Source organism: Cataglyphis hispanica, chromosome 20 (assembly GCF_021464435.1).
Source record: "Cataglyphis hispanica isolate Lineage 1 chromosome 20, ULB_Chis1_1.0, whole genome shotgun sequence".
NCBI classification, from domain to species: domain Eukaryota; kingdom Metazoa; phylum Arthropoda; class Insecta; order Hymenoptera; family Formicidae; genus Cataglyphis; species Cataglyphis hispanica.
The window spans coordinates 2,680,553-2,707,811 of record NC_065973.1 but is presented as its reverse complement, the minus strand read 5'-3'; the positions used below and the strand labels follow the sequence as shown (position 1 = coordinate 2,707,811).

At 35.7% G+C, this 27,259-nt stretch overlaps 4 protein-coding genes across 5 annotated transcripts; 3 read left to right on the top strand and 1 right to left on the bottom strand.

Moving 5' to 3' along the window:
- Nucleotides 1–437: 437 nt before the first annotated feature.
- Nucleotides 438–5,250, top strand: LOC126856992 (spidroin-1-like). Its single transcript, XM_050606054.1, has 4 exons — nucleotides 438–588; nucleotides 2,898–3,177; nucleotides 3,265–3,609; nucleotides 3,741–5,250. The coding sequence occupies exons 1-4, from the start codon at nucleotides 577–579 to the stop codon at nucleotides 3,947–3,949; spliced, it is 846 nt and encodes a 281-aa protein (XP_050462011.1). The 5' UTR covers nucleotides 438–576; the 3' UTR covers nucleotides 3,950–5,250.
- A 5,791-nt stretch (nucleotides 5,251–11,041) lies between these two features.
- On the top strand, nucleotides 11,042–13,005 carry LOC126857179 (spidroin-2-like). The gene is made up of 3 exons (XM_050606372.1): nucleotides 11,042–11,191; nucleotides 11,564–11,984; nucleotides 12,370–13,005. Exons 1-3 carry the CDS (start codon nucleotides 11,042–11,044, stop codon nucleotides 12,723–12,725), a joined length of 927 nt encoding a protein of 308 aa, XP_050462329.1. The 3' UTR covers nucleotides 12,726–13,005.
- Nucleotides 13,006–20,289: 7,284 nt separating this feature from the next.
- Nucleotides 20,290–21,906, top strand: LOC126856971 (tetra-peptide repeat homeobox protein 1-like). Its single transcript, XM_050606022.1, is given in 3 exon segments — nucleotides 20,290–20,349; nucleotides 20,351–20,714; nucleotides 21,577–21,906. Coding segments are annotated over 3 exon segments (549 nt in total). The 5' UTR covers nucleotides 20,290–20,304; the 3' UTR covers nucleotides 21,717–21,906.
- Nucleotides 21,907–25,729: 3,823 nt separating this feature from the next.
- Nucleotides 25,730–26,534, bottom strand: LOC126856975 (uncharacterized). 2 transcript variants are annotated; one of them, XM_050606025.1, is made up of 2 exons: nucleotides 26,389–26,534; nucleotides 25,730–26,310 (listed from the first exon to the last, which is right to left on the bottom strand). In XM_050606025.1, exons 1-2 carry the CDS (start codon nucleotides 26,440–26,442, stop codon nucleotides 25,879–25,881), a joined length of 486 nt encoding a protein of 161 aa, XP_050461982.1. In that variant the 5' UTR covers nucleotides 26,443–26,534; the 3' UTR covers nucleotides 25,730–25,878. The 2 variants fall into 2 exon arrangements, with proteins under 2 accessions (XP_050461982.1, XP_050461983.1); XM_050606026.1 differs by having other exon boundaries at nucleotides 26,385–26,510.
- Nucleotides 26,535–27,259: the final 725 nt, after the last annotated feature.

Genomic DNA, 27,259 nt, shown 5'->3' with positions numbered 1-27,259 from the left:
TCCAATTAGCTAAAGTGACGATTATCGGGCATTACTGTTATCGGCACTGCACCTGCGCCTTTCTATCTTGAGCCTGGAAAGATTCCGTGCTGTTCGAGCCGCAAACCGTGCGAGCCGTGCACCGCTCGCATGCACCACGCCTGCAAGATAGAGAGTTGTATCGTAGGTGACCATGTAAACCGGGTGGTGCTCGATTGCACTTGGTGTAACGTGCAAGTCGAGCGTGTAGTCCACACCGATGTGACGGGGCGGGAGAGGAGAGTAGGAGGCTGCTCGGTATTAGACGTGGATACAACTTACAACGGCAATCTCTATCCATATCGTTGCCGTTAAAACGGGGGATCCCCCTTCGTCCTCAAACCAAAGCGGTGGGATTATCGCTTGCGACGGTGCCGCTCGGGGGCCCCGCGTGGATTATAGTTTTTCTGGAGGAGAGGGTGGTGGAGCGCCTTGCTTGCTTTCGAAAGGATGGTGATTGTGGAGCGTGTCCAGAGTAGAGTTAGGCGTATATAAGGCCCGCCGACCCGGCCCAAGTCAGTCATTCACCGGACTACCAGCCCAATACACACACCAAACATGAAGGCCTTTGTGAGTATTCCACGGCTTGGGGTTGGTGAGGTGTTCGCGAGGTGTTTAACTCGTAATCTCTTTGCATTCTCGATCGGACTTTATTAGATTTTGTTTGCACGTATTCTCCCTTGTGTCTTTATTGCTCTGACGAATAAACAGTTTCTCGATTATTTTCCTCAAAAATTACGTGTTTTCTCGAGTTCACCCGTCTTTTCATCGCATTGTTTTCATTTTCTATCGTGAATAAATATAGTGTCAATTTCAAAACTTTGAACGATCTTTAAATTACTTTGACTTTTTTCTTTTAACAATATTACTTGTATTTTTTTTGCTAATCACTACAAAAGTTTTTCTCGGCTTTTAAATATCTCATTCTGACGCTTCATAATTGAAATCAAACGAGAAATAGAATTAACACGAGATTGCATTTAGAATATCGGAGTATAATATCGGAGTACCTGCAAGAGAGAAAGATAAATGTAATCGTCTTGCAAGCTCGAAAATTTTTTATTCAAATCAATAATTCATATTCGCGTTTATTAATGCGTCTTTTACCGTTGCATTTCTTCGTTTCTTACTGCAACCGCGATGATTCAATGTCACGGTTGGGATACTCTCGCTGTTTCTTCCGACGAGAACGCAAACAGACAAATAAGAGAGACACAACTTTCATTCACAAAACAAAGAAATCTTACCGCGCCGACTTTTCTCGACGAAACCGGTTGTCGTAGAAGCATCATCATCATTATTGAGTAAGCTGGACCGGTTCTATTCGCGATGCATCTTCATTCATAAATTTCGCGATCGTTCGTACGCATCTTGTCACTCTTTACATTACTTTCCTCGCATCGTTTTATGTTTGTAGCATTTGTTGAATTGACAACATCGTTGCGTTCGGCTTCGTTTATTTTCTGAAAATATAATACTTGTCAATCTCGTTAATCGTTCGATCTTTCTATTAATTATTGTAATATCGGTAAAACTCTCGACAACGATATTTTCGTTGCATTGCGATAAACATTATTTTAATCAATTTTAATGCAATGTCTTTGCAAATGTCAACGGAAGAGGCAGATAGCGAGCGACTCGGTTGCACGGACGATTTTGAAATCGGCACACGATCGATCCTTTTCCGATCGCGAGGTCGCGGGAACGCTCGGTCAACCACGTCACACGAGCGCGGCCGATAGGTGATAGTCGGTTCGTTTACGTTCCGCGGATGTGAAAGTTTCGCGAAGTCGTTAGATATGCATAATTCCAGGCCGCGATGCCATTTAAGTTCGCAACGGTCTCCAACCGGGCGTGACGCACACACCGTCGTGTCTAATGCCACTCTCGCACGCGATCGCGAAATATCGGTTACGTTCGTTAACAGAGCGCCGATATATCTAATCGGTTGATTGCTCGGCACGGGTCTACGGCCGCGTGAAACATTTCCTTTCTAAACGCCACTTCCCGTATTACGTATTGAAACATATCTCGCGAGACGTGACGTAACCATAGCCGATATACCCGATTTGTATCTAAATCTTACGATTTTTCGAAATTTTCTTAAAATTCTCAAAATTTTTTGATTAATAAAAAATTATTTCTTAATTAATGTTGATAAAAAAAATTTATTTTGTGCTAAATAAAATCAGATTTAATCAGCCGATTATAACTCTCGTGAAATATCCCGCCTGATTCGTATTAACTCACCGGCAAGGATTTTATGCAATCGCGACTGCACTTTTTTTACGGTTCGATGATATGCGCGTTGCAACGGCCTATTAGCGGATACCTTAGAAAAGTTTCTTTTCCTAATACGGTCATTAGGTGTGGTGACTAGAGTAACCGATGTATGTGCAAGAGAAAGAAGTGGGAAGAATCGTTATCAAGGCGATTGCGAAATGTTATGGCGAACAGTTACGAATATTTCATCTCGTTGTTCGATGCATTCACGCACATCTTCCATTACATCTTGCAACGCAAATGCATGAACTCAGCGCCGATGAGAGATTTCGAGATCATCATGAAGAGATCATTTAAAAACTTCCTCTCACGCGATGCCGTTTCCATCGTTTTGGAGTTTCTTCGCGAACGATCGCGAGCCGACGTTCGCGGAAATCAAAAGTGAAAGCCGCAATTATGTACCTGGTAATCGGCGCCAAGCCAATGGAAATCTAGATCCGTAACGGCGATAACTATTCAACGACGCGCGCACGCAATGCTTCCGTAAATCATGTAATACTCATCGTCCGATGTTTTTAAAGTTTAAACGTCTTGATCGAAAATCAAATTATCCTCGCGCAAAACTTAATGAAAATTATTTCGTATTTCTTTTCTAGATTGTGTTCGCCTGCTTAGCGGTAGCGACGGCCCGTGCCGGAATTGCCCATGGCGGTTTGGGCTTGGGCGGTTTAGGAGGTCATGGTCTGGTCCTCACCGGACACGGTGGACGTGGTGGTGGTGCCGGTCTGACCGGTGGACTCGCCGCTGGTGCTGGAACCGCCGCCTCTCTCCAGGGTGGTGCCTCCAGCTTGGGATCTGGTGGTTTGGGTGCTAGCTATGCTGCTGGTGCGGCGGCGGCGGCTGGTGCTGCTGGAGTTCAACAAATTGTCTCTGGTGGTGCGTAGACGCGTATCCAAGTCTCAACTTTTACTATCAACAATGCAAAACATGTCGATGTTAAATGATCGCTCGCTCTTCTCGCAGGAGTCATCGGCGGTAGGTCCGACATTGGACCCGCTGAGGGACCCAAGGCCAACGTTGGACCCCAGACCGGACCATCTGACCTCGTAGGACCTCAAGAGGGCGCCAAATCTGTTGGTGGACCCCGCACTGGACCGGCCAGTCTTGTAGGACCTGCTGCTGGCCCATCCACTCTCGTTGGACCATCTCAGGGAACCGCCACCCTCGTTGGACCGTCTCAGGCTACTGCTAACCTCGTTGGACCCAGCTACGGTGGTGTTGCCTTCTACGCCGGATCTGGTGGCATCAACGGTGATGACGGAAGCTCTGGAGCTGCTGCTAACGCCGCGCCCGGTGGTGGTGCCGGAAGTAAGCTTTACCGATCATACAAACAAACTGCATTACATTACTGAAATTAATATATTTTAAATATCTAGCTTTTTTCTTTTTGTATCAACCAAATGTATTTAAGCTATTTGCTAATGATATTTTCTCCAAAGTTGGCATTGGTGGAGGACTTGGTGGCGCTGGACTTGGACTTGGTGGCGCTGGTGCCATTGCTGTCATCGGCGGTGGTGCTGGACTTGGTGGTGCTCTCGGTGGTGGTGATGCCGGAGTCGCTGTGATCAACGGACCGTCTGGCGCCATCCACGCCGGACTCGGCGCCCATGGAGCCGTCATCCCGGCGTCCATTGGCAAATGGGCGTAGAGCGTTTTAAGACCCCAGCGATCTCGGCTCGGCGACGGCGGCAACCTTACCACAGTCACTTACCGGTCTCGAACGATCCTCAAACGCGCTCAACGTCTTCTTCCCAAAGCTTCGTCCAGTCTCGGAACATGGTCGGAGCGTGTCTGGCGACAGTGATATGATCAATAGATCACTCGGAATCACACACATAAAACGCGAAAACGGTCGACAAAGCGTAATTCGAAAGACGGACGCGCCGTGTCGGGTCGAATTCTCTCGGGGATGACAACAAATGAGATTCGGCTACTCGTGATTCGCGGTTTCGCGTTTTGTTTCTTCCTCTCGTTCTCGACCCGCTACAAACCCGGGTAAAATTTAGTCAATTACCGTTCATCTTACGAGACCAATGATAAAGGCAAGAAACGACTCGTGCCGCGTTCACCGATCTCTGCTCACTTGAACATCTCGTCGCCTCTCGACGAGCTTTCGCCCACGAATAAGGCGGAACATCGCCGTCTCTCGGACATCGACATCACTCAACCACGCGCATATTCCGAGTTGCAACCGCGTGCAATAAAGCCAACCGTGCACTCACGTGTCACGCCGCACCGCCATGGGCCTGGCAAGTGGACAAGCTTTGATACTTCGTCGTCGGATCAACCGGATCTGTTCTATTTTCTGAACATTTACCGATGGTTCCGGCGCTAAGCTCTTCTTCTCTTGCGTCTTCCACCATCCGTAAGGCCGCTGCTCTTCACATACATATTTACTATTTCTCTCTTTTTTTTTTCTCTCTTGGGTCGGTCGCGCTTCTCAGCGCACCTTCCCGCATGTTGTTATACTTACCGCCGCACTTTCCCCAAGCATACATATTATTATTACATACTCGTCCATGCACATCTATGTTTTTCTTATATATATATGTATACATACTATTATCTATTATTTTCGCACATATATATATATGAACACATTGCCACACGCGCGCTCACATACATACACACACATACACCATTTATTACTATATATGTGTATTCGTATATACTTACACACAATTACACATATATTATATAATCGTGTTATATGTTAGTGAAAAGGAGAGACCGGTAGATTATGGTAGGTCAGCCTTTTTTTGTGAGTGAATGAATGTAAATAGATGGCTCGCCGCCGCCGGCCTCCGACCCCGCCCGCCCTCGTCATACCCTTTCTTTGCGATCACGACTAGCACCCCACCACCACCATAGATAGATACCACATATTTATAGCGTTTATACATTTATACAATACTTTATATAAAATAAAGCATCAGTATTTAAAACTCACTCTTGTCTATCATCAAATAATTATATCTGCTCCCTTCCCCTTACTTCACTTCACCCATTGCATTTCTTAGTTTACTTTTTTGGCTTTTAATTACATAATATTTTTATTACATGTTTATTACATGTTATCTAACTAAAATTTGCTATGGAAAATTCCTTTATTTTAGCTTCATAAAACGCCCTCAACTATAAAATGCAAGTTATATATTATTTAGTTTTTAAGTATATCTTATTTTCTGAGAGCTCTCTTTAGCATCAAGTTTTGCTTTTTTTCAAATTAAACAAAAATATAATAATTATTATAATATTAAATATAATTTATATAATAAAAAATTAGTTTATCTTGCATATATATATGTATAGTTCGATTTTTTTATTTTAATGAACTTTTCTAGATATTATCACTAATATCATTAAAGATGAAATGTATTTGAATAGCTTTAGAAATATTCATTACATTCAGCATTAAGTTGTCTCGATTTTGTAAAAGCAGGAACGTTGGAAGGATCAGAAACCATCTTTTAATGAAACATTAGATTGCAAATGGACCGCCTGTTGCGTTAATCTGCTTTAATAAAGAAATTTGTTTTGCTAATGTCCATTAAAAGAGCCGATATGACTCGTTTCAAAGTTCCACCATTGTATTTAATTTGTGCGCTTAATAGATCATTAAAACCACAAAAAGTACTCGCCTCTATTCCATGAAAAGTTGCTCGGTTGTAATATTCTCGAGATGGTTAAAGAAATATTGTAATACGTAAAAATTTGATAAAAATATTAATTTATTATTAAATGTTATTATTATTGCATATTTCTGAATGACATACATAAACATTTAGTGTAATTAGCTGTTAGCATAATATAATAGTGCGCTAAGTGATGTTAATTAAATCAAAAGAATTAAATAATGATGGTTTTTCTTATTGGAAGCAAATAATTAAGCTTAAACATAGAAGATAATTTCTCCTGTAAAATAAATAAGATATTTGAAAAATAACTAATTAAATAGAGAATTATTTTTATACGCGAGATAGTTTCGGCCTTTTTTTATCGCGAAAGCAAGTATTATAAAATAAATTAAACATTCTGCCGCATCTCTGCGCTATTAAAAGAAAAAATTGACATTAAATGTTTATGAAAGAATTGTATATCTTTCTTGAATACGCTAAGCATCTTGGAAACGACTGCTTTTACATTTCTCGATGCAATGGATATAAAATAAAATTTTAAAAAACGCAGACGCGTGCTATATAAGTTTCGGAATAAAACGGAACCTCTTTTATGGTTAGAACACCCATTAGTGATGTGATAGAGAACATGAAATGTGAATACATCGAGATGCTCATATTCCTCTTTTTATTCTAACTTTTTCTTATTCTTTTCTACTTTACCAGAGACGGAAATAACACGCTCGATCGATTTCCATGGCTAACAATCCAAAAAGTTAAACATTTTTTTTTTAAATAGAGATATGTATATGTATTTTGGAATATGAATGTAAAGTTCAAGCATAAAATCCCGTGGATTTATTAAATAATGCCATTTTCCACTTTTTTTTTTGCAAAATAAAAATAACAATTTAAAATAAAATAACTAGAATTTAATTTTTAATAGTATATCTAATTGTTCATTAAGTCATTTTTATAAATTCACGTATCAATAGAAAAAAAAATGGTTGTTATTTTATGAAAGTAAAGATAAAAAAAAATTTATTGATTGTAATTGCTCAGTAGCTAAAGATTTTGATTTATAATGAATGATATACTCTATAATTTCAATAAAGAAATAAAATCCTAAAAAATAGACAGACATAGATAAGTGTATTAACTGGAACCAACTCAATTTAATTCTTTCTTTAATAATAATAATGGATTTTGTCAAGAAAAGTTTGATTTTATTGATTAAAAAATCTAGATATCTGTGAAAAAGAGATCTCAATGTTTGTGCTTAAAAATTGTTCTCAAGTATAAATCATAAAATAAAATATCGATTTAACTCGCGGATTGCACCTAATATAATTTATGATAATGTGATGCACGGTCACATTGAAAACAATGAAGAAGAAGAAAAAGCAAGATTAGGAATGTTGCGATGTATCGTAAATTGTGTCATAGAAGATATGCCCCGTCAGGGATAATCAGCGGAGATGGTAACCTATCATGCCGGATGCGAAGAGGCGCGGTCCTTTCACTCTCGGGGGTGTATGATTATATATGCTCGCATTTTCCGCAGAAGAATTTACTCACAAAGTATTATAAGATTGTCCCATTTTTATAATCAAGGTCAATTCAATTTTTCGCATAAATATCTTACAGGGGAACATTTTATAAATGAGGATTATATATTAACGAAATATAAATTATATATGTAGAGAAACATTCATTTTCTTAAAAAATCAATAAAATTGATAAAATAAAAATATTTATACTTTCTTTTAAATAAAAAAGAAAAAAAGAGAGAGAAAGGAATCTCAGGCAGTCTAATATTTGAAGCGCAGTTCCAAGACTTTTGTAATTACAACTAATTATAGTAATCCGTTTTTTTTTTTTTTAAGAAACTAAACTTTGGCAACATTTTATACTTCTCATGGTCTCACGCAGAGCGGCGAGTAGGTTGCATGCTCCCATAAACATCGCCGTGCATTGCATCCGTATTGCGCCGCAGACAATGACTGCAAATGTCAGTCTCACCATTAACATTGATCACGCTCAATCGCGCGGCGGGGAAACCGTACCACCTTCAACCGCTTCGCGTAAGTACGAATTTTCAGAACGTGATGCTGCGGATAAAGTCGTACGGCGGCGCAGTGCTTTGTGAAACATTTACAGACACGTAGCGTTTTATAACACAACTAAAGAGGAAAGGATCATGCTTATAAAGATCGAATTTCCGATTTTTTTTTCGCGAACACTCGCGGTCGCTCTCTATTCCTCTAACATTCGAATCATTCAAAACATCTCCTTAATTTGCTTTTTTCTGCAATCTTTTATAAGTTTTTTTTTGGTTTTTAAAATCGTACGTCAAATTAATAATTTAATTTTCGAAAAAAGACAGTTCTATTTCGAGCTATATTGGCTTAAATATTTATATTCAAAAGTAATGCAAAAATTATGTTATCTGATGTTGATCTGACAATGAAATACTGAGATTTAAATTTATTTAAAAAATTTTTAAATATATTTTATATTCTGATTTTATATATAATATTTAATGTATATATAACGCATATAAATATTATTAAAAATTTTTCTTGCAAGAGAAAAAAAATGATATTTAACATTGCAAAATAAAACGATGTTACATCACAGAAGAGATTCTTTGTACGAAGGAAATATTATTTTCGCTAGAAATATGAATATGCAGAAGATCTCACGGTCTTTTTCGTGATTGTGGGCAGAAACGTGATATTCACGTGAAATTAGAGCGTTTGAGAGATCGCGTCTTTCATCGCACCCGTTAAAGGTCGAATGTGCGATGTCGGCAGGCATCATCGGTTATATATCGTGCGCATTGAAGAACACATTAATTCCTGAGAGCGCGGCTCTTTCCCAGCCATCCCGCGTCTCGATTCACCTTGCGCATCTTGCATAAATTGCAACCTAGAACTTCATCATATTACAAGCTGCTACGTTTATGACAAGATGCGCATATCTTCTCTTTCTCTTTCTCTATCTTTTCCGTGTCAGATATTTTAAAATATTGAATTATTACTTTTAATATATGCAATAACGTTCGAAATAGGAAGTTTTAATAATTACGGTTGAAAAATCAAATGATTGAACTACCGAAAAACTTTATAGTAATTTTATTGTAACGAGCAATTATGTTTGCATATTAAAAACTTTAACTTATTTTTTAATTACATTGAACGCGAACTTTGTTTATAGTTACACACGTGAAACGTAGCTAAAAATAAGTAACAAAATTACGTAAAATTTTGTTTAGAAACTGTAATATATGACAAATTAAGACATAATATATAATGTGATCGTTTTAAATAACTGTATTTTGTGATTAAGGTTTTGATTACATAAATATGTGCAGTTCTCACAATTAACATATATATTCAAATTTATGTTGGTGTTGCTTGAAATTATCCTCATCATTATGTATAACATTGCAGAATATATGATTATACATGCACATAGACAATGTTAATTTTTTATTTCAATAGGTTTATACATATTAATGTATTTCTTAGTGATATAAATTTAATAATTTAATATAAATAATTAAATTTAATAATCTCGTTATGTCAATATTTATACATAAATATTTTTTAGCCCAAATTTATTATAACAAATATATTGACGAGTTTATGGAACACCTTGTATATAACCTGTAATCTTTGGGGTTAAGGCTCGATTGCCCTTCTCTCGAATGACTCAATCGCCCGATTGACCTATCCTGCTACGTCGTCACGCAATTGAGATTCAAAATCCAAGTAGCGGATTCTTCAAAGAAGTATATTATTCTCAATTTGATGAAAATTGCTAATTTTCTCTGATTGAAACTGATTTGTTACAGAAGATGATGTAAGGCGTATCGCTTTGTTTCTACGACACGGTTATGCAACTTGTCAATTATACCGTAAAATGAGAGTAAATTAATGTAAAATCTATATGAAATTATGTAAATTATATGCAATTATTATCAATAATATACTTTGAGTGGAACAATATAATTATTGCAAACATCAGAAAGAACGCCGAAAAAACGCGTGGAAAACTAGAATTTCAAAAAGTTTTATAGAAAAAAGCTATTTTTTTATTAATATATTTGGATTGTTTTTTCTTATTGGAAACATCTCTTCATGACTTTTAAAAACTCTTTTTTTTTAACGCAGCATAAAACAAAAACGTCAAGCCATTTGTTCCGAAAACTATTATCATTCTCGAAAGCTCTGGCGACAAATAAAAATTCATTTTAACTTTTTCCCAGAATTCCATCCATGAAAGTTGCATTTGAGGAGTCAACGTTGTCGAGTGTGGATATGTCAAATGCTAATTACTGCATAATTCACAAGATTTCATTACAGATGAGTATAATTTGAAAGAATAAACTGGATCATATATGTAATGATTGCAATTGACAATTGCAATTATAAAAAGAAAGAGTGAGAACTTGTTTACAACACACAGATATTTATTTTTACATCTGTGATCTAACTTCTTTGTACATTAAAGATGAAAAAGACTTCAAAGGAAAATGCAAAAGTCACTGTAGCGACTTTTATAAAGAAAAAAAGTGTGAAAGATTTATTCAACGACGTGTGAACGTGTATATAGAATGAAGTATGAAAGAAGATAAAGTGTTTTTGAATGAAATACTCTTAAGAAAAAAAAAGGAGAAAAATTAAAATTATAGTAATATGACTAGAAAAAATAACTGATATTACAAAAAAGAAATTAGAATGATTCAACTCTCTTTGTCTTTTATATATTTTCGTGTCTCTTTAAAAATAAGAGAAACATTTAGATGTTTTTTTTTATATATTTCAATCTACACAAGTCGATTCAAATGAGGAAAAAAAATTAACAAAATTATATATATTTTAGATAAATTAATCAAAAAATTATTTTAGTCATAACTATTTGATATGATGTATACCTCGAATTTCGAAACATTCATTCTAAAATAATTGAACGGAACGTTACGTTTAGTTAGCGAGTTTAAAGGTGCTCTTTACGGATTAGGTAAAGGAGGTTGTTTCTAGAATTTCTAGGCCAGAGGGTCACGTAAAGGGTTTATATCCGAAGGAGGGTGGGTGTGTCGGTGACCTTCTTACACAATGAACAAGAGACCAACATCGTCAACGGATATGATTCGAAGGGATCAAGCGGAGGCGCGGTCGCGGAGATCCTGGGAGACGTATATAAAGTCTGCCGAAGTCGACTATAGGCACATTCAAGCATTCCCGGTCGACACGATGAAGACCCTTGTAAGTATTCGTCCCGACGGTCAAAAGTGCGCGATTCTGACTCTCTCTTTCTCTTTGTTACCTGAACAATCAACGTGTCGCGATCTGATTGTGCCTTTTACCGAGACAATGGAGTGAGATAGTGACAAATGTGTCGAGTTCATTTCTGTTGAAAAATTTTGCGATAACTGAATAATTTTATCGAGAAAAGAGTTTCACGCGATTATTTGTTGCTTCAACTATGATATATAAATATAACTTTAAAGCTAAAATGTATTTTTTCCCAAAATTAAATATCTATTGTTTCAATATAAATGCAAATAATAAATCTAAAATAAGATTTATGTAATTTAATTTTTGGACTAGCTTAAAATTGAGATTCTGCATCTTTAGTTCATCTCGCTTGCTCTATGCGCCATTGTTACCGCGGCTCCTCGTGAACGACGAGAAGCAATCTTGAGCGGTCCCGGATTTTACGGGGGTGGGCATGGAGCTTATGGGGGCCACGGAGCTTACGGTGCTCATGGGGCTTACGGGGCTTACGGAGGTATAGCGGGCTATGGTGGACACGGAGTTTCTGTTGCCGGACCATTGCTGGGAGCTACGAGCGTCGTGGGACCACACGTGGGTGCCACCGCCGTTTCCGCCCCGGCAACAGGACCGGCTCGATTGTCCGGATCAATCGCTGGTCCAGCTCACGTATCAGGCGCCGTGGCTGGTCCAGCTGTCGTGACCGCGTCAATAGCTGGTCCTGCGCACGTGGAAGGCTACGGTGGTCCGTACGATGGTGCTTATGGTGGAGGTAATTACGTTGGTAAGTAATAATTAAATTGATTTTACAGGATTATAGAATTTTGAAAATATCCTCTGTGATAGATAGTAGAAGAGTTTTGGAAGATATAAAAACTTTGAATACTTCCACAAGATGTAATATTTTAAAGTTGACGAATAAGTTTTAAGATTTATAAAAAAGTACAAAGGGTAAATAATTTTTGCACACAGATATTAAAGAAAATATTTTTGTGCAATAATATATATCATTATGTTTTATACAAAACATAATTTTGAAAAATCTAGAATTTATCTTACACGGTTGTAAATATATTGTCTTGAAATATAAAACAAAAAATTTTCTTTAAAATGATTCAAAATGAATGCTGTGGCTCGTTTTAACACTTATTTTCTTCCATTATCCATAGGAGGTTACGGAGGATACGCAGCTGCTAGTCCTGCTTACGGTTACGCAGGATATGCCGGTGGTCACGGAGGGCATGGAGTGCTTGTAGCCGGACCGGCCAGCCACGGCACGGTCCTAGCCGGACCGGCCAGCCACGGTGCGGTTCTAGCCGGACCGGCTAGCCACGGCGCGGTTCTAGCCGGACCTGCCAGCCACGGCGCGGTTCTAGCCGGACCTCACTCCGGAAGCGCGGCTGTTTCTGGACCGCACGCTGGTTCGGTGGTGATTGCCGGTCCTTCCGGTAAGATCACGACTCACGGAAGTGGTTACGGTGCCGCTATTCATGCCGGACTCGGCCATGGCCACGGCCACTGGTAAACACGCGTACATAAAATACAAAAAAAAAAAGAAAACGGAAGAAGAATCGCCTTTCCAAATTTCACGTCGTCGCGCAAAAGTAGAATATCGATTTTTTCACGTCTTTTTTAAGGAAGCTTACAAGACAGTAAATTATAGATATTTAAAGTTGCTATGTAACATGACGACGCTCGTTACGCTTGATACTATTTCACGGTACGCTCATATACTTATGTCCTCTGTGTGTATGGATGGAATAAATTTGCTTTCTTCTTTGAAAGGAGGCATTTGTAATATAAAATACCCAGAACGTTATTTATTTTAACCCATGTTTTGCATGAATTTTGATTTCTGATCTCTACCCATCGAATTCACAAATCTTATTGTATTACGTCGTTTTTCCTTATTAAAGTGTTCTTAAATCTCAGAAATTATAAGCGCAGTTACTTATGATGAAGACGATAAAATTGACATATAGGATTATGGAAGGCTTCAAGTATTGCTTTAGCAAAGTCTTCCGAAATTCCTCTGGTAAAATCGTACAGAAGCCTTGCGTGTTAAGTTAGACTGTCTTACGCAAATCGTCGTGACAACGACTTATTAACCCCGACCTGATCTTTATCGGCAAAGCTCAAATTATCCATGATGAAAGCAACTATCAATCACATCCGGTGGAGAGTAAAGTCTTGAATATTTGTTTACTATTTGAGCATTACTATACAAATTTTACCGATAAAAATATGTACGGTAGCAAACTAATTTTATGCACGTAACACACATTCACATATTCACACTTGAATAAAAAAATTAAATATAGCTTAAATTAAATTAAATTAAATTATATTATAAAATTACATGCATTTTAAAATTTAATATTTATTTTTAATTTATATACTTGAATCGGATTTTATCTCAAAATTTTATCTTGAATCTGCTTTAATCTTAATGAAAATATGATATACATATAATTTATTAAAAAACTTTAGTCTTCTCAATCTTTCCTCGAATATATCTCGTCGTTATTTTTTAGCGTAAAAATTGTAGCGCGAAATGTGCGAAACAATCATTCATGTTTCGCTTGACTGATCAGCACAAGTTTCACATTTCACACATATTCGACATAGATCGATCATTATCGACGGCACGATTCGCGTCGCTAATAGTTAACTCGCGCTGTTCCTCAAACATGCACGCTAAATGCAAGGGAGCCGCAATCGGGTAGACTAACATAGATCCAATCTTAATGCAACGCATAACGGTTCGTTGTGGTAAAGGGTAAATCATGAGCGTGACTCGAGACGGACATCACACTCGGCGCAATCTGTCACTTGCAAGGTAACAATAAGCATGAAAAGTCATGGACGGAGAAAAAAAACTAGATAGTAAGAAAATTGTCTTTATCAGCGTGTAAATTTAATATTTTATAGATACAATTCTTGAGATTACAAATCTAATCAAATATCTATTTAATAGTGAAAATCAAATTTCCGTTATTGTGCATTAAAATTATAGTTAATATATTAGTACAAATTACAACAGCGTATCTAAATACATTTACTAATTACAATAACGTTAATTACAATAATGTAATTTTGGATCATTAATTTAATGCTTGTAATTAATAATACACAATGTATAATTCTTGCCTTTGCGAAATACGCGTGATAAATTTTTTGTGTCGATTAGAGTACTATCTATAATAATAATTTATCAAAATAAAATGTATGTAATAATATCTCGACATGATCATAAATTTTTGTAGAAGCAAGGCTCAATAACGAATTACGGGAATGAGAATCGAATATCAAGAAGATACTCCCGATATAAATTTGAACAACTGGCGAGTAATTTATATAGGATTTGCGCAAAGCCGAATATAAAACGCGATTTACGATGTCTATTACGCGTGCGTGTGTAGTTTATCACGCGACTCCCTCACAATCGCCGGATCGACGCGCACGAATGTTTAATCTCGGATCTCCATATGTCCGTTTTCGTGCTTTTATTCCTTTTAACAACAAATCACTATCGGAAAATAAGATATATCACGCCGTGCTCTCTTCGCTCGCAACGTGTAAGATTCTCGAAATATCGAGCGATTCGTTAAATGCGGTCTTAATCCTATGGGAAAATCGTGGCCCGAGCAGCATCTCGGCCAAGATAGCGGCGACGGCTACGTAATCTCGCGGCGTTTCATCATCGCGATGGTGGAACTGCATTATTGTGAGAATGCACCGAACCCCCACAAATTTCGAAAGGTCACCCGCTTGCAATCGGCCGCCTATCGTTGTGAATAAGAAACGGATCGAGCAACAGGCTATGCCAGGAGGGCTGCGTGTTTACGATGATTGCGCGGATACGCATATCCAAACGCGGATGTTAATTGCTATGCGTCGACAATGGTGGGCGATAATCGATCGCGAATTAAAGCGGGGCGTCCGCTTACGCAGGCGGTTGACGTGCGATTATAATCGTGAAAAAATTCTGTTCCATTTTGCATTCTTAAGTTTTCAAGATTTGCTTAGCAATATTATGCAGTAGACATTATTGAAGAATTGTAAGAAATAATACATCATCGGATTATATAAACATGAAAGATTTAATTAATGCTGTGTTAATGATTAAAACTTTTTTAAATTTGAAAGAACACGTTTAAAACTATAGGAAAATATAATAATTATAAATAGAATAGACTTTCGCGTTTTTGGAAATCACAATTTTTTCTATGTCATATAGCTATAACCAAGTATTGGAAAGGGTAGATTTTTTCGTATATATCCAGCTTTTTATTTAGAATTCTGGGTTTTTATATCCCACGAGATATAAAAAAAAAAAAACATTTTTACGCTCAAACTAATATTGTAAGAGATATCGCGTTTTTTATATATTATTATTTTTACATAAAACTAAATGACGTATTTTATAATATTTTATATAATACATTTTGAAATATTTTAACAATATACCGTGAATATTTCCTCATCGAAGTATCTATTTAAAAAAAAAAAAAAATATGTTAGATAGATTACAAATATTGTTACCTCTTTTTCGCGATGCTGATTGGTTATATGTCTTATGTTATCTATGCAATAATTGACTACATCTACGTAGAATATAATTAGTGAGGTAGACATGTAAATTGTTGAATGAGGTAGATAGATGTTGATATAAAATGGCCGAATGAAATTACTGACTATTTCTTATTTTAACGTACGCGACTTTATGTGTGTTTATCAAAATAACGCTTTCATGACTAATAACGTTGTGTTTGTTTACGTTGTGAATTTTTATGAGAAGTTAAATATGAACCTTGAAAACAATGTAGCTTTTACAATATTTGCTTTTAAAAAAAACTTTCAAATTTTGCAAAGTTAGTCTTTTTAAAGAACGTCTAAATAATTGAACAATTCTCTTAACGAATAATTTTAGGCAGATATTTTAATAAAAAATGTGTCAGCATTTCAATTTTTGATAAATTTCTCTATATCAATTTTAAATATTAAACTATTGTAAAATACTATTATTACCTAGTTCCAAGATATGCATACATTATAAAATATTTTGATTAAATAATAAAGAGCAATTTTTGTTTTGCAATTTCAAGAGAGAAATAAAGTATGAACTTACGTGTAATATTTGTTACTAAATATCACGATATTTCTGAAAACAATATTTATCAAGTTGAAAGCCATGAAACAAAATAAGCAAACTAGTTCGTGCAATTTGTTCCTAGTTGAATAGGCTGTCATATGTATCGACTATATGTCCGACAACTCTAACAAAACATTGTTATATCCGCGAGATGCATTTATAAGGGTCTGAAAACGACAGAAGCCGTGTGTGAATTCGTCTTTGTTGCCGCTATAAATCACGAGTCTTGTCGCGGGTCAGAGTTACGACCGAGACCGATCGTCGGCTACCGGCTATCCGGTGGCATTCCTGGAGATCGATCTGAGAAAAACGTGAAACAAGAAAGCCGGATTGTTTTCTTCTAGTAGGGTCATATTCTCTCTCTCTCTCTCTCTCTCTCTCTCTCTCTCTCTCTCTCTCTCTCTGTCTCTTTCTTCTTCTGCGTTATATGTATAATAATATACGCGAAAATACACGCGAGGCGTGACTGTTAACAATGAGGCGAATAGAGTGTGTGAAAGATCGTCGGTCAGCCGATGTAGATCGCGCAAGGTCGATGAATAGATCCTTCGACGGCCATGAGAGTTTTGGAATGCAGATCCGCGAACAACGCATTTCTCTTCTCGAATGCCTACGAGAAATTGAAAAAAATATATTATTTAATTTTTGAGAAGAGAACGCGGAACTGAATATTGTTTGATTAAATATTTAGCAATTTTATTAATTTTGTATTATATATATATATATAATATGTTTGTTTATATTTATGATTGCAAAATTTTAAAAAGCTTAAAAATTTTATAACGAAACTGTTGTAAAATATACCGATACAAATTAATTTTTGGATAAACAAATTTTCTCCTACTAAAAATAATCGCGTCTTTTTATTATTGATATTGCAATCAAGAGTAGTTTGTTAGAGTTTTGTTGGATGTAATAATTATTTTTTAATCTCCTCACAAAATAATTACTGACATAATCTAATTTAAAGTCCAAAAATTGGAAACTTTGAAACACGTTTACAAGCCACCGTTATCCTATTATATTTTTAAATGTGATTTTTATTATGTAACGCATACGGATTTATCGCTGAAGATGCGAGATGATACGAGCGAATACCTTTTCGAACGAGATTTCAAAAGATATAAAACTTTTTAAATAATGCCTGCTGCATACTATGCTAGTTCAAGAGTTTGTAGTCTTTATGTAAATATAACTTACTTGAACTGTAAACACTTCAAGCGCCAAGCGATTGTGGAAATCCCCTCGCCGCGTTCCGGGCGGAAACTACGCGAAAGCATCGCGGCAACATCACAACCAGTTCGATCCCTCGATATCGAATTCCCTCTCATTGAAGCCGTGCGACCGATTGATCACCATGCAAGGTATCGCCATCGACGACGATGGCGGATGCTGCGATTCGGCGATGCGGCAACTTTCCATCAGCCATCACTACGGAACATTGCCGCGCAAGCTGATGCTAAGTGAGCTTTTATAGCCGGAATACGACGGGCATGTGGGACGCGCGAACTTACGGTGGAATCAGGGCGGAGCCTGCGTGACGAGATTAATAAAAAAAATTCGATTAATCGGATCGAAAACACTCGTGGTCTCTCGCGACGCAACCTCGAACAGAATCGGAAACGTCAACCGCGCCCAAGCGAGTTGGGGCGAACAACGATATACAGAGAGTTGATTTTATCACCTTCACGCGAGACGCGTTGTTTATTGGTGATAGGATTGGTATTGCGAGTGTATTTGCTCGGAGGGAGAAAGATCTTTGGTATTACAAATTAATACTAAGATAAATTACGACGTATTTACTGTCACGGAGAAAAGACATTCAAAACTTGTGCAGATAAATTTATTGATGTGTGTGTGTATATTAATATAAATTATCATAAATAATATTAATTATCATTATTAAATAAAATGAGATATTGTAAATAGTATAGAGAAAATATAGTACGTTATTGCAATTAAATTAATCGAAATATTATATATATTAAATATACTTATTTCGAGTAAAAAAATTAAAAAATAACGATTTGACGATATCAACAGAGCGATCTATCGCGCTTGGCAGACAAATAATTCGATCGATCAATTTCGTGCGTATTGAAAATCCATGTAATGAAGGATAAGCTATCACACCGTTCACTTGTAGCAGAAGTCGCTTGACAATGCGCGATGATTGATGATGTACAAATCTAAATTTACAACGGCTATCACTGATCACCTTGATGAAAACGTGTAACATTGCGATCGACGGCTCGGCGGAACCATTAGCCAAACAGTAATCATAATAGTAGCATTAGATTAATGCAAGCATTGTGCACGCTTGTAAACAACTTTGATAATCCCTTTATTTCACATTTCAAGCTTTGTAATTGTAAACCAGTTACAACAGATATCGAAATGTGTAAACGCATATAAAGCCATAGATTTGCTTAGCCGATCGCGTTTCGCGAATGTGCTTTGATAATTAAATAGAGAACTATATATCATTGCCAATAATATTGCTGTGGTTATGGTCAAGGAAACCATTAATTTTTCAATTGTTTTATACGAGAATTTATACGAGAACAACGATACAATGTTTGACTACAATTATAAAAAAATGCAATTTATAAATTCAATGTAACGAAAATATTAGCTGAGCGAATAAATTCATGCGACACGCAGCTTATTGAAGATCAGACGGATTGATAGAAGAAAACTAAAATCGTTATGAAAAGATACGCCGTTGGTGCTCCGCCAAATTCTGCTCGTCTAAGAACGTTGGTTTCGTAGATCAAGAAACTTTGAGAATCGCCGATCTATATATCGGATACACACACAATGTATTTCCCGTCTCGTCGAGAAGAAAAAGATATCACGATGAAAGGAAATGACGAAATGTTCAAGTTGACACGTTTGTTGCTTTTCATATACACACGTTCTCTTATACACATTTCGATCTGAAATTCTTTTGAATTCATTTGAGAGAAGGACGATGATATGGAAAAGGCAGTGAAAAAGAGTTTCCGCATCGCTCAATCAACAGTCCGTCTTTGCTGTGTATGATGGCCGATAATGGCACCGCAAACGATTCCTGTCTGCGTGAGATATGTTACGAACTCTTGGCGATACGTCGCGTGCACACACATATACGCATATTCGTATTCGACGTAACAATAGGACTCTCATTCCTGGCGACAATCTGCGAAGCCCGGATGACGCGTGGGCAATGCAACTCATGCCTCGCCTAGACAGATGCACAATGCAATGCAATGTAATCGTTTTAATGGCGCAGATACGTGTCTATTTATCGAGTCAAGAGAAAGCAGGAAGAGGACGCATAGAGACAGTCATCTTTACTCTCAAGGTCGTTAAGATGATTGAATACATTGTTGATATCATATTTTATGTTTTACGAAAAATAAATATAATAAATATATTTTTTTGAGGAAAAAGTATTTTTCCTTGTCATTTATACTATATGTCTTTTTTCTAAGAATCTAAGAGAGATATAAGAAATAAAAGAGAAATGCTATAAATAATTAAATTTTCAAAAATTAACATGTAACGTTGTGAGCAGATAAAGACCATATCTTTGAATAAGTTGATCTAGTGTCAATCACATCGCACTTTTGAGCGTGAATTATAAGAAAAGGCGATATCCGAGATATCGATCTGTTGTTGTTGCTACTATCGATTGCGCAAACAGGCCGAGGCAAACGCAACGCGCGAGCCCATAGACGGATGCGTTGAAATGGAGCGGCGCGACCCTCGTGGCAAGACACACGAGAGGTGAGGTGTTAGAGGTACACTCTAGTTGTCACCAACACTAGATTAATCGGCGTCGCAGCTTGCCCAGCTCGTAGAGAATGTTTGGCGTGTCCTGTGCCCCGCCCTTGGGGTCGGTGGTAGCGTTGGACCAGCGTTCGGGGAGACAATGTCTCTATAAAAGCGCGTTGGACACCAATCGATGGCAGCCACATCCACCTCAGCCATCAAGGAAAATTCATCTAGACGTTCGTTTCATCGTCCACCTCTTCATCATGTATTCCTCGATCGTGATTCTCCTCGTAGCGGTTCTGTCGGTCGCGACCGCGGCTCCGTCAGGCTATCTGGGCCTTGGCGCCGCTCTAGCCGGTCCGATTTTAGGCCCCGCGGCTCTCGCTGGACCTCAAAACGGACCATCTGTACTATCAGGCCCGGTGGTCGGACCCGCGCGCATCTCCGGGGCTGTCGATGGCGGCGCCGTCGTGACCGGATCAGTTGCTGGACCGTCGGTCGTTTCCGGTAGCGTCACCGGACAGACGGCAGTGATTGCCCCCGCTCTTGGCCTTGCGGCACCAGCCTGGGGGGGCTGGGGGGGGTTGCCTGCAGCTTATGGTAAGAAACAATAAATTGAGAATTTATTTATGTCGAATTAAAATGGCAAGATAAATATAAATTGTTGTGTGTGTTATAAATAAATTATTATATTATAGAAGAAAAAAAGAGAGAGAGGGATTTGAGAGATTTGAGAAATTTTGAAAAATTTGAAATTTAGAGAGTATTTAGAATTCCAATATTGATACGTTAATATAATATAAATATCTGGCTTTATTATGTGAATATATGATCTTACTGTTACGAGACATATTTTAATAACAATTGAAATAAAATACAACAGTATATATCAGCTTGTTTGCCCTGTTGTTTGTTTGGCTTTTATTGGCAAAATATCACATAACGTTATTGCAATGTAACGTACTGTCAATGTTTATTGTTAGTTTACATTTTTTAAAACACTTTGATTTCTTAATCTTACAAAAATTATAAAATCCCTTTGTTTATTTTATTCTAGTAAATAAATTTTTCATATTTCTTTACAAAAGAAATTAGATTTAAATCTTTCTATAAATATATTTTACTGCTTTTTGAATTAAATTTATTTTTTAAATCGATTTATGTATAAATTTTATATATTACATGTATAATATATATATTTAAATTCTAAAAATTTTTTTAATTTGTTAATTTTGAAAAAATATTATAAATAACTAAATAGAAAGAACTAGAATATTATTTGTTTTAGATTTAAGAAATTTCTTTCGTTTAAAAAAATTTATTATTTTAGAGAAAATAAAAATAAAAAAAAGCTTTGTGTATCCTTACATTGTTTAAAATATTCACTTGTACAATTATTTATTTGTATTTAAGATATTTATAATATATATATTTATAAGTTTTTCGATGTCATATTTTTTAGGAGCGGTGCTTGCTGGTCCTGCTGTAGGTCCAGCAGCCCTCGCCGGACCAGTCGCAGCCCCCGCTTTGATTGCTGGCCCATCTGGTAGCATCGCCGCTGGACATGCCGGATTAGGCGGTATCATTCGTGGACACTTGTAATTCGAATTATTCGGCAATATGAATAAAGGACCTTCGCGCGACGATCTCTTCGACACTCGCTTATTACATCACGATCTTCGTCATTTGGTGTATCTTTCGTTTCTTATATGTCACGTGTACATAATATAATTTCGTATATACATTGTTATATATAGTAATAATAATAATAAATGCACTTCTGGAACGAAAATCTTATCATTTTTTATTTTCCATCTTATATATATTATATTAGTAATTTTATTATAATTACATATATCCACACGAATCAAAATGTGTTTATAAGAATATTTCTTCAATATTTTACACACAAAATTTATCTAAAAATATTAGATAACATACTTGATAAAATAATTCAATCTTTAATTTAAACTATTTCTCGCTTACTTTTTTTGACATCTTTTTGTTGTAATTAATATTAAAATATATCTACAAAAACAAATTAAAATTAATGAACAATTTTCTTTAATGTGGCAAGTCCATATATAGCAAATAAAATTAAAATTTGAATGATAAAATCTATTTTATTTCAGCAAATCTATTATTTTCTATTACTTTATAAATCTATTTTTTACGTATAATACCTTCCTAGAAACTAATCGAAATTGGCTGGCCTTTATTTGTCCATTATGTCATCATAGCATTAGTTCCGATATGTCTCTATTGATATCTGTCCATCTTCCCCGATAATTGCTGGAAATTGCCTCAATGTCATACCAATCAGTCCTGTATACTCCGTGTATTGAGAATATTCGTGCGAATATCGAAGCATTTCCCTTTTTGCCTTGTTCCGAGGCACATTTATGCCGCGACATTAGGCACATATCGCTCTTTTAATCTGCGTTTTTATAATCATGGTCACCGAATGCAAAACATCGCATTATAACGGAGCTGTCTCATCTGCTCGTATCCATCTCATGGAAACTGCGAAAATTATAGCTGATGCATCATCCGCGCGCATTAACATTTCAAAGAGAAGTTTTCGAGGAACATAGTCCAGTACAACGAATATTATATGTATATTCTTATAAAAGTAAGTCTTATGCAAATTGAAATTCTTATAAACGCCGTCGTATATCGCAGATTAGTAGTACAATGTGCAGTCAAATATGCGAATTACATTAATAATGATAAAATTAATAAATGGATGTTGTTGATATTTGTAAGAAAAAACAACATAGGCTTATGGCGTGGTTAAAATTTAATAACAGATCTGTAATTCAAGTAATTAATAATTGACAGTTGTAGCAGGTCAGATAAACATTAATAATAACAAAGCTAATAATAATTAATAATAATAATAAATAATAATAATAAATACAATTAATAATAAGAGTGATTGTTTTATTATTCGGGATTTTTGAGTCTTTTAATTTTTTTTGACATTTACACAGTTTTATTAAAATTTATATCGAAATATAAAACTGACACTTTTTAGACAGCGATATTTATATTGCGACATATATTAAAATATATCATTTAATAATATCAGCAGTATTCTCAACAAGTGCAGCTTCTGCGTTTAGCACATTAATTATAAACGATATCATGATTTTCTGTAAACTAAACAAGACTATGTTATCATTACTAGTATGCATACGAAGCACGGAGCATCAACATGCACATATTCACAGAATAGAAATATATACCAGATGAATTGCGAAATTGAAGCAGCTTAGCGACAGCTGTGGGACATGCAAGACAAATGTCAGCACTGCTGACACTCTCGCAGCACTATACGCTGCATGTTTTAATATAAAGTGATACAATTGGTGCTCGAGCATGCATACTCTCTGCTCAGCTTGCACATTCTTCAATAAAATTTATTATATAATCACGTATAGCAAATACAATATGTGCGTACGTTAATACAAGAAATTTCCGCTCTTTCATATTTAAATACACAATATAATTACAAAATAAAGCTTATCAAATTTCTTCAAGATTTTGCTCTAATATCCCGCGAAACTTGATATATTTTAATACTGTCGTTTCTTCTAACATTCCCAAAATTACTTGTAACTAAAAACCAATAGAAAGAAGTTTTGAAAAAATTAGTGAGATTGCAGCTGACAATCCGAAAAGTAGCGCGCGCGTGCAAAATCCATGAAAGAGAATTGAAAAAGTCATCGTGGAAAAGCGAGCAAACTTTATTGTACTTCGTCAACCGAGTGGTCGAAGGGGAGCTTGTTATGTCGGAAGTATTCGCCGCCGCGTGCTTGATGAGAAAAGTTTAATCTACTGGTTCGTAATGCACTTTTGTATCACTAGTGAAATATGAGTAGAGCGATATCGAGCTATTTTTGAATAATATTGCTTATGTTGGTTATTTCAGAGCGTCCTTATGTCAAATAGAGATGGCAAGTTATACAAAAATATATTTTTAATTTTTGATAAATTTTAAACTTTAATATATATTTTTTTTTTTATTTAAACAATTATCAAAAAGATAATGTGGGAAAACATGTATTGTTTTGCGCGTATAAAATACCTGCTCTATATCATATTAAGTATTTTAATTTAAAATTTTTTTGAAATATCTACCATATTGCTATTTTTGTTGAAAGTCATTTTTTTTGCGTTCCCGCAAAAGAGAAACCGCTCGATGACGTTATGAATGAAATCGCACGACAACACCAACCATCGGGCTATGCACCGCACGTCCGCAACGAACCGAGTTATGCAAATTCGTGTGCGTAACTCTGTATCCGTTCTCATTGGTTGGGACGAATGCACGTCGTTGATATTGTTCTCAAATCACTCGACATGCTGACGTGGGACACGGGAATGAACGCGCAGTGATAGCAGTCGACGATGATATCCCGGACTCGATGCGATTATGCCCTCTAAATGATACGATCCGATTGGGAATACATTGATTTACTATGCATATTCAGCAATACGTCTGAATCATTCGCATGATTTTGCACGGACAACGTTTCACATACAGTGATGTCTGCCTTTATATGTTTAACTCTTTGAGCTGTCAAACGATTTTGCAATAAAACTATTTACCGAATATTGTCATACACGCACACACACACACACATACACATTGTCCTATTAATTTTCTCGGATATATAATACAATATATATTCCTGTGTGATTGATATTTGACAATTGATATTACTCAATATCATGGTTTTGCTCTTACGGTATTAAATTTATTTAAAATTGAGAATGTGTGCGTATATATAATTATAATAAAAAGTTATTTTCTATAATAGAAAATGATGAAAAAAATGCTACATCAACACAATGCAAGTATAGTTATGATCAAAATGTCAGGTAGAAAATGACTCGTGCAAGGACGATAAGATAACGATACGACTAATTGGCATTGGCGATCGTTAATTGCTTTCTTTGCTGTTTCTGTCAAAGAGATTTATATTGCCGTTTCTGTATATCTAAATGTCGCAATACTTTTACTAATTAGAATTTATAGCAGAATTTATAAAATTATATTCATTTTATCGCTACTCCTCTATATGAAACAAATAATAAAATTTTAGTGGAATACCAGCTAATTTGTTACAGTTATGGCTTGTCCATACACATGTAATGTTTTAATAAGTCAAATTATTTAGGGATAGAGCAATAAAATTATTTAAAAAATTATACATAAACTTATTAAAAAATTAACTTATAAAAAACTTATTAAAAATTATACATAAACTTATTAAAACTCTGTTGCAAATGTGACAAAATTAACATGCTAGTAATTTTATGCAAACGTGAGACGAGTTTAGCATACAAGCAATGTAAACCTTACACTGAAAACTCGCTTGTCAGCGTTCTGCTTTTATTAAATATATGCATGTATTTAGGTTATCAAAGATATATAAATATATTTTGATGATATGATAAATAAATGTTTAATTGTTCAATCTCTATATATGTTTCTTTTAGCTACGTAAAAACTAATAAATAAATTTAAAAATATAAAATAGTTATACAACCCAAAAAATGTTAATAAAATATACAGTTATGTTATATTAATTAACAACATCGTGACGTATTTATTAAAATATATTTTATTTTTTTATGTAATAAACAAAAGTTTTGCAATTTCAACATGTGTAATTTACGATAAATATTGAAAGTACATGTTATAGTTTTATAATCTTGATATATATTTAATCAATCAATATAAAAGCTTAGAATCTCAGGTTGCAGAACTAGCGGCATTAGCAGTTGCAGCGGGTGCTGCATTACTACCAAGGTCTGTTCCTCCATTATTGCCGAAAAGACGTCTTCCAAAAATACCTGGTCTAAGATAATCGGTGTTGGGCACAACTCTCGATGCAAGAGCGTTTGTAACAGCGTCTGCAGCTCCGTTTAGAAATGCCGGATTGGTAAGACCCGATTGTATTCTATTAATAACACGATGCAGTATACCATTATGAGGCAAAATATCACTTAAATGAGTATGAAAGGTATCGAAGTACGGTCTGACACCGCTGAGAGCACTAGTCGCTAATGTGGCAACATGATCAGAAAAATCGTGAAACGAACTGGGTAAGTCTAAGAGATTTATAAAATTGGGAAGATTTTCATGTTGGAACCATCCTTGTGGTATCACTCCTGCTTGTATCACCTGTGTAATAATTTTACAAAATGTAAAATATTTTTAAATAGAAAATCAATATCAAAAGTGTAATGTGTACATACATACATTGAGAGAAACAAGCGCCAAGAAGATCGCAGACAAGACGTGCCTTTGTACCATAGTGGTTATTCGTAAATAACGTTTTTTTTTTTTTTAGCACAACGAAATGAACTACTTTAATACTTCTGCTAAGTAATTGCTCTCGTTCGAAACTGTGTTCTTTTATACTCACGATGATTGCATATTTCCTCATACCAATAATATCATTCACAAAGTGGATAATATAATATCCAAGATTCCTGTGTATTGACGTATCTTTAAACATTGATATGTCTCGTCTCTGCATTCATCGCTTCTCGGCTCTTCGCACGAATTCGATTGTAATGCAGACGCGATAACGTTAGTAGGAAGGCTTACAATCGAAGCGCGACGATCACACGTTTCGGCGTATCCTTGAAGAAATTATTCATGTAAGCAAAATATATTATTCTTATGGTATTATATAAATATAATATCAGAAATAAAATTTGAATAAATTAGTAAGTCGAAAAAATATAAGAAAAAGCAAAATAAAATCAATTTTTAAATAAAATCAAAAAATACAAATAAGTAATAAGCTTTGTAACATTAATATATTTATTAACATGCTTTGAAAAGAAGCATGAAATTAACAGACAATAGCAATTTATTCAATAAACAATATACGTTTATATTTATATATACACATATACTTCTGATCATTATAATATAACAATTTTTCGAAATAATCGTCTATTTTAGCAAACAAATGGAGTGAAATATATGTATTATATGTGCATTGACAATGTGCGGTTGTCAACCTTTCAGTATGTATAGTATTCGGAGGCGCTCGGCTGAATATAAGTTTTAATTAGACAAAATTGATTATCTGTGGTGATGTGAGCACACAGTGAACGCG

What these genes read in the sequence shown, in the direction of transcription:
- LOC126856975 (XM_050606025.1), bottom strand. Translation starts at nt 26,442, where the DNA reads ATGGTACAAAGGCACGTCTTGTCTGCGATCTTCTTGGCGCTTGTTTCT. An exon ending in TGGCGCTTGTTTCTCTCAAT is followed by an intron (nt 26,311 to 26,388) that starts GTATGTATGTAC and finishes ATTATTACACAG; the next exon opens with GTGATACAAGCAGGAGTGAT.
- LOC126856992 (XM_050606054.1), top strand. An exon ending in TCAACAAATTGTCTCTGGTG is followed by an intron (nt 3,178 to 3,264) that starts GTGCGTAGACGC and finishes CTCTTCTCGCAG; the next exon opens with GAGTCATCGGCGGTAGGTCC. An exon ending in GCCCGGTGGTGGTGCCGGAA is followed by an intron (nt 3,610 to 3,740) that starts GTAAGCTTTACC and finishes TTTTCTCCAAAG; the next exon opens with TTGGCATTGGTGGAGGACTT.
- LOC126857179 (XM_050606372.1), top strand. Translation starts at nt 11,042, where the DNA reads ATGAACAAGAGACCAACATCGTCAACGGATATGATTCGAAGGGATCAA. An exon ending in TCGACACGATGAAGACCCTT is followed by an intron (nt 11,192 to 11,563) that starts GTAAGTATTCGT and finishes CTGCATCTTTAG; the next exon opens with TTCATCTCGCTTGCTCTATG. An exon ending in TGGTGGAGGTAATTACGTTG is followed by an intron (nt 11,985 to 12,369) that starts GTAAGTAATAAT and finishes CATTATCCATAG; the next exon opens with GAGGTTACGGAGGATACGCA.